The sequence below is a fragment of the Anoplolepis gracilipes genome, chromosome 2, assembly GCF_047496725.1.
Source record: "Anoplolepis gracilipes chromosome 2, ASM4749672v1, whole genome shotgun sequence".
NCBI lineage: Eukaryota > Metazoa > Arthropoda > Insecta > Hymenoptera > Formicidae > Anoplolepis > Anoplolepis gracilipes.
Genome location: NC_132971.1, coordinates 1,872,501 through 1,879,862, shown reverse-complemented (window position 1 = coordinate 1,879,862; position 7,362 = coordinate 1,872,501). Strand labels below are relative to the sequence as shown.

Below are 7,362 nucleotides of genomic sequence, written 5' to 3'. Positions count from 1 at the left end.
TTATATTACGCGCAGATCATATTATCATGCGCACAAATTACAGTCCATATATTATATATGTATTGATAATAGAAACGTGCGGCAATTTCATGAATTTTGCGCGATTGTAAATTCAGATATATTTTATCGCGAAATTAAATTACCGAGAATAAATTGCTTACAAGTAAATATGCAATATTGTGAGAACTGAAAGGAAGTTTAATATATGTTTAATATATGAATTCTCTCCAATTTTTTAAACTCATACTTTATATATTTCGAATCATTATATACTGAACTTATTTACCGCTCTTTTCTGTGAAATATATAAATCAATCTAGAGACAATTTACCTCTCATCACCAGTATCTTGTGCAGTGTATTCCTTTGTTCTTCTGCGTTTTCTCTCTTCGCTATAAATTAATTGTGCGAGATGTAAATGTAGAAACAACGATGTAAAATAATGAACGAGAGAAAATGCAAGAGAAACTTCAACTTTCAACCGCGCGATAGTAATCGACAGTCATGATGAATAACTGTCTAGATACGATACGATATGAAAATGGAAAGTATGAGTGACGCCCAGTGACACCTGGTGTATTTGGTAAGTTTAATGTGTTCTTACATTTTCCCTAGAATTATCTTTACGTTTGAAGACGTCATAGGTCGGTATTTATAGTCCAATTTTATATTTAAGATCGTCTTAAGATCCCGTTCAACCAATGAAGTAGCCGCATAGCATCAATTTATTGGTTGAACGAGATCTTAAGACGATCTTAAATATAAGATCGGACTATGAATACCAGCCATAGACCTTAAGACCTGGACCAAGTCATCTATCAGCGAAAGTGATCGGAAAAAAAGAGAGAGAAAGGACGCAAAGACGGCCACTCACTATCTCTTTCTATTCAACGCCGCAATACTAGGAGAACCAATCACAATCTTAGAAAGAGAGAGAAATATGGCCATCTTCACCCTCGCTCTCTCTCTTTTTTCCCAACCATTTTTGAAACACGTTTAGATGGGGATTGCTTTTCGAAAACAAAAAATCTCAGTAAAATACAAAAAAGCAAACAGATATGTGTTGAATATTTTATTGGGATCGAGCTACTTATATTCTCTCTCTCTCTCTCTCTCTTTCATCAGATATTTTGAATAAAAACCATAGACATATAAAATACATAGACGGAGCCTATTCTGTGACGAAAAGTGAATACATTTTCATAAAAATAAAAATTCCCACAATGATAATTTTGTCTATGGCTTAGTGTACATACACCGTACTAAATACTACTGGCCAATCACAGCCATTCCATTCTTTAGAAGACTAACTATGATTGGTTAGTATAGTACTTGGTACGCGTACCAAGTGCTCGATGTAAACTAAGCCAATAAGTTAAATACCTTAGTCGGTAAAAAAGATATGCGACTTTATCAATCTAGTGACTTTATCGGGAAACGACAGCGTGATTGTGAGAATCGCCCAAAATCGCGGGAAACGCGTCCTGCTTCAGGGAGCTTCGCGAGGTTCACCTGCGATTCGTTATTATCATAACAATTAGGACGGACGAGAGGACGGAAATTAGGAACGTATGGTGGTTTTGGCGGTGCAGAAGCTGGCATCCATTCTCCAAATGAGGTAGACCCGATCGTTCATAAAAGAGAGACTAATCCTTGACTTTCGAAGGCGGTCGCTGATGCCAGCGGTGGTGAAAATTATTTTCAACGTGTGAGCCTCTACTGCTGGCATCCCATGACTCTCGTAGACAATTGTCGTTAGAGAATTTGATGCACTTCCATAATTCGTAATATTCATATTATTAGAATTGTAAAATGCTATACTGATAATATAGTTATGAATACCATTAGTCAAGTGGAGGCCAACAAGGCGCCTACACCTGCCGAGTCTAGCGACAATATCATAACTTCAAACGAGGATGTGCATAACGGTCGAGAAGACAATAACTGCAATGGCAGTACGCCTAGCACAAGCCGTTATGGTAGAATGATAAAACCCAGGCCTTCCACAGATGATACTGCCAACTATTTTTTTCAGGTACGCATTGTATATTTTGTGCTTTTAAAAACTCAATAACACATGTGTATAAATGCTGTTGTTGATTTTCTTGATGAATATATGTGTACTTCTTGTAAAAAAAGATACAAAGATATAAATACAAATATAAAACATGATTTTAAGTATATCATACATAATTTATCTCTATATACTTACCAATGTTATATGAATTTAAGTAGTTTTTTTTTTTTAGATATTAAATAATGTTTAACTTTTTTAAATAATATTGCTATTTTTTAATCATTGAAAGTTTATCTGTAATTACTCAATAATATAATATTTATTGATCTTGTTTAATTTTACAGAATTTGAAGAGTCCAAGGATACAGAGACAAGAGAACTCTATAAATCATAATAGTGAAAGTATAGATGAAATTAATGTAGCTAATATCATTGATGAAGATAATGGCTCTTCTGCCATTTCGAGTAGCACAGAAGAAGATCCATCTTCAAAAGTATCAAGTCCTACCATTGAATGTCAGTGGACATTAGGACAATTAGCATGGGCTAGAGTTGGCAATTTCCCATTTTGGCCTTGCATTGTAACGCTTGATCCAGTTTCAATGATATATTACAAGGTGAAAGGTATATTTCTAAAATTTTGTGTACATTTTATTAATCGCTAAATTGTAACACATTTGAAAATATGTTGTTCAGAAATATATGGATAATTGTAGAAATTAAATTATATTTTTGTAAATTTAAATATTCATAATTTACAATTTATTTTGTACATATTTGAAATGTTATAGTTCATTTATTATATTGTTAGAGAATGAAGTTGAAAGAAATCTCATATTGATAGGCATCTAAATTATTGAAAAATTTTTCACATATTTTTCTTTCTCTCTGCATAGGTAATGCCAGGGGAAATATCATGATGATACACGTTCAATACTTTGGAGATAGAGGCCGTCATAGTTGGGTTTCAGCAAATTGCATGATGCAATTTACAAATCTTGCTGATTTCTTAAAACTATCAAACTCAGTGCTAACAGACACAAAGAAAAAGGATCCTAAATACGTTGCCGGTTTTGTCGTGAAACCAGGAGCAAAATCAAAATGGGAAAATGCTATCGATGAAGCTATGCAAGTGCAACCAATGCCGATTGAAGAAAGAGCCGAAGCATTTGCACCAAAAATTAAAGTTTCAAGATTTAAAAACACAAAGTCATCTATTGTTGATGAAAAAAAAGAGAGCAATAAAAGAAAATATTCAAGTAATCAGGACGGACCTGATGCCAAACATCTCAAAAAAGATCATGTAATATTAAAACTTATTTATACGTAGTATAAATTCAATCTTGATGTTTTTTTTCTGCATATAAAATTTTTATTTTTATCTTTACAGATATATAATGCAGAAAGTTCGGAAGTATCAAAGTCGCGTAAATCGGAAGTATCGAAATCAAAAAATTCACGGATCACAAACGGTAAAATTGATTTGAAACTGAATTCGGACTTTTTACCCTCATCTCCTTCAAGCCATAAAAGTTCTAACGATAATGTAAAAGTCGACAAAAATGAAGAGGACGAAGACGGTGTATTTGAAATTTATTACGACCGAAATAGAGATTTGCTAGAGGATGAATATCCAAACGCGTCAGAACAAGATATTAAAAAATATTTGCGGAAAACGTGGGATAGTATGGATGCGGCTTTCCGAAAAAAGTATCGATTGTATATGACACGCGATAGTTCTAAAGAAACTACACCGGATAATGAAGACCTTGAGACTTCGATCGAGATTGACACAAGTACGAAGGAAAGTAAAAAGAGAAGTAAGGTTGACAAAGGAGGGAGTTCCGTTTCAGAAATTAAACGTGGTAGACCATACAATATCTTTAAAGGTATGAAACAAGAGAAAGTTTGTCAGATTTGCGAGAAGACAGGCAAATTAACGAGATGTAAAGGACCTTGTTGTTCTTATTTTCATTTGTCCTGCGTAAAACCTGGTGAATCTAGTCCAGAGCACTCTGTTGACGCGAATACATCGCACGATAAAATAATTGACGACTTAAATATAATTAAAAAAAGTATTAATAGTGAACATGAAAATAATGGTAATTATGATAATTAATAAAATGCAATATTTAATTTTAGTCAAAAAAATTTTTTTGGTAAATATCCAGAAAAGGTTATGAAACTATTCCCTTGCTCATATTTATTCCATGTGAATATATTAGTAATAACATGCTGCGCATGCCAATGTGAGAAAATCATGTTTTATTAAATTAATCTTTTCATTAAATATCTCGGAAAGTACCGCCAATTAAGTTATTAGGAAAAATTGATTAGTACTTTCCTCTCTATAACTTACATCAAGGTCAACATCATCAGCGAGGTGTGACCTTTTCTGGATATTTACCATTTTTTTGCACTAACAAAATAAAAAAGAATAAAAAAAATAAAGACGAATAATTTTTTTGATCAATCTAATATGTCATCGTGCAATACATATTAATAATATTAACTGAATTCAGGTAAAAACGAGGAGCAAGAGGATGAAACGTTCAAGTGTATCGACTGCCTGTCTGGAGTAGCACCCGCTTGTTTCATATGCAATGAGAGGGAAGGAGATAGAATAAGATGCATTGTGGCAGCCTGTGGGAAGCATTATCATTCCAAGTGTTTAAATTCGTGGCCTCAAGTAAAATTTTACATTTTAATATGTTCTATATTATATATTATATATATATATATATATATATATATATATATATATATCTTTTTTGATAATTTGTTTTTTAAATACTGATAAAAGTTGCATTTTATTTAGTCGCATTGGCAAGGTGGACGTTTGACGTGTCCATATCATGTGTGTCACACATGCAGTTCCGATAATCCTCAGGACAATCATTCGCGTGCCCCGAACGAAAAGATCGCAAGATGCGTCCGTTGCCCTTCATCATATCATGCTTCCGCGTTGTGTATACCTGCTGGTTCAACGATTCTCACAGGCAGCCAAATTGTATGCCCGAAGCATTATAAATCGGTCAATCCTCCGTTGAATGCAGCGTGGTGCTTCTTGTGTTCAACTGGCGGAACCCTGATTTGTTGCGATACATGTCCGACTGCCTTTCATATCGAATGTCTTGGTAATTTTTCACAAATTGAAATCTCTCACAAACTTATTTAGTTAATATCGAATACAATATACATACGAAATAATAAACTATTCTTGTATCGGAATAAATTTAGGTATAGATGCACCTGAAGGTGCTTTTATCTGCGAAGATTGTGAGACAGGGAGACTGCCCTTGTATGGAGAAGTTGTGTGGGTGAAACTGGGTCAATATCGATGGTGGCCCTCGCGTATATGTTATCCGCAAGAAATTCCCGAAAATGTAGAAGCTAAATTTCATCCTCCTGGTAAATTTTGCGTAATGTTTTTGGGATCTCGTGATTATTATTGGGTACATAGGTAAATAGAAATATCCTTTCTTATACACGAAATATACCGGTTTAATAAATATTCATATTTTTCTAATTTGACAATCTCTTTCAGAGGACGAGCTTTTTTATATCATGACGGTGATGAAAAAATAAAATCACCTAAAAAAGAGAATAAAAATTCTGTAATGGGCGCTATATATAAAATAGCTCTAGAGGAAGCCAATAAAATACATCTGCAATTAAAAGCAGAACGGTCCATACTAACTAAGGGATCAAAATTGAAACCACCTCTATATGTTAAATTAAAAGTACGGTTTATACCAGATTTTATATATGCAATGTTTTTATTTAATAATTCATTATTTTCTATTTGTATTATGTGTATATAATTTATTAATTTATAATCTGATATGAAACTACAGTAGTGAGGTGCTAGAATTTTTAATAAAAATAGGCTTATGACAGGTCAATAAACCAGTGGGTAACGTCAAACCAGCCGAAGTCGAGAGCATCGTGGCGTGCGAATGCGACCCTAATGGGGACAATCCTTGCGCACCGGGTACAGATTGTTTGAATCGTATACTGTTGGTGGAATGCAGTTCTGGAATCTGTCCTGCTGGAAACAAATGCATGAACCAATCGTTCGTACGGCGACAATATCCGGCAATGGAACCATTTCACACCATGGGTCGTGGATGGGGACTAAAAACTTTGGAGGATATCAAAGCAGGACAATTTGTGATCGAATACGTGGGAGAAGTCATAGATGAAGCTGAGTATAAACGTAGATTGCATCGGAAGAAAGAATTGAAGAACGAAAATTTCTACTTCCTAACGATCGATAATAATAGAACGATCGACGCGGAACCTAAGGGAAATCTTAGTCGATTTATGAGTGAGTATATATACGTTGATATCTGTATAATCCGAAAGTAATCGTGCTATTATTTGTACAGATCACTCATGCGCGCCGAACTGCGAAACACAAAAATGGACGGTGAATGGAGACACGCGTATCGGTCTGTTTGCTCTGCGCGACATAGAATCCGGTGAAGAGCTGACGTTCAATTACAATTTAGCATCCGATGGGGAAACGCGAAAAGCGTGTCTTTGCGGTGCATCGAATTGTAGTGGCTTTATCGGTTTAAAAGCGCAAAAACAACAGTTGCCTACGGTACAGTCGACTGTACAAACGAAGAAAATTGATAAGTCAAAACGACACAAAAGGTACATGTTATTATACATTTTTATCGTCTTATCGTAATTCTTATCTCACAATGTGTCACGGATTTCATTAACTTTATTTTTTAGATTTTATAAATCAAAGAAGGATAATTGTTGGCGATGCGCGCAAAAAATATCGGATTCGAACAATTTTATAGTCTGTTCGCAAAGAACTTGCAATAAAAAATATCACGCGTCGTGCGTCGTAATTGATGACGCGGAGTCGAAATTTCGTTGCCCTTGGCATTATTGTTTAGAATGCGGACGTCGAACGTCGGCGCATTGTTCCTTCTGCAGCACTGCCTTTTGTCAAGGTAATCCGAAAATAATGTTAGACATATTTGTAGCATACACAGAAACTTTCCTGACCAGTAGATGCCTTTTCTTTGTAGATTTGTTTTTTAATTTAAAATCAATTTTTTCTCAATGAAAATATCGAGACATATAGATTTAGTGACTTTTAAACAATTAGCTTAAAAAATATAAACGACGTGAGCAATTTTCAATGGATTTTGCTTTAATAAAATTTTAATTTCAAACTTAGTTGCTCTAAAATATATGTATGTTAAAAATAGGAGAAATATGCAGTAATTGATAATCTCACTTAGCGGATATTTTCGTTGAAGAAAAACGATTTCTCAAATTAATTAAAAAGGACACATTGTATGCATAATATAACTTAATATT

General features: G+C 34.1%; 1 protein-coding gene across 2 annotated transcripts in view; it reads left to right on the top strand.

Annotated features, from left to right (window-relative positions):
* Positions 1–1,457: 1,457 nt before the first annotated feature.
* Nsd (Nuclear receptor binding SET domain protein) overlaps positions 1,458–7,362 on the top strand; it is a 9,144-nt gene continuing 3,239 nt past the window's right edge. The window contains exons 1-12 of one of the 2 annotated variants that reach the window (XM_072886405.1): positions 1,458–1,617; positions 1,848–2,034; positions 2,361–2,640; positions 2,913–3,319; positions 3,407–4,118; positions 4,539–4,705; positions 4,835–5,153; positions 5,257–5,479; positions 5,564–5,759; positions 5,917–6,346; positions 6,408–6,678; positions 6,763–6,989. In XM_072886405.1, coding sequence (XP_072742506.1) covers positions 1,571–1,617; positions 1,848–2,034; positions 2,361–2,640; positions 2,913–3,319; positions 3,407–4,118; positions 4,539–4,705; positions 4,835–5,153; positions 5,257–5,479; positions 5,564–5,759; positions 5,917–6,346; positions 6,408–6,678; positions 6,763–6,989 — 3,466 coding nt within the window. In that variant the 5' untranslated portion in view covers positions 1,458–1,570. Of the gene's footprint in view, positions 1,618–1,831; positions 2,035–2,360; positions 2,641–2,912; positions 3,320–3,406; positions 4,119–4,538; positions 4,706–4,834; positions 5,154–5,256; positions 5,480–5,563; positions 5,760–5,916; positions 6,347–6,407; positions 6,679–6,762; positions 6,990–7,362 lie in introns of both variants that reach the window. The other variant, XM_072886406.1, reaches the window with a different exon arrangement.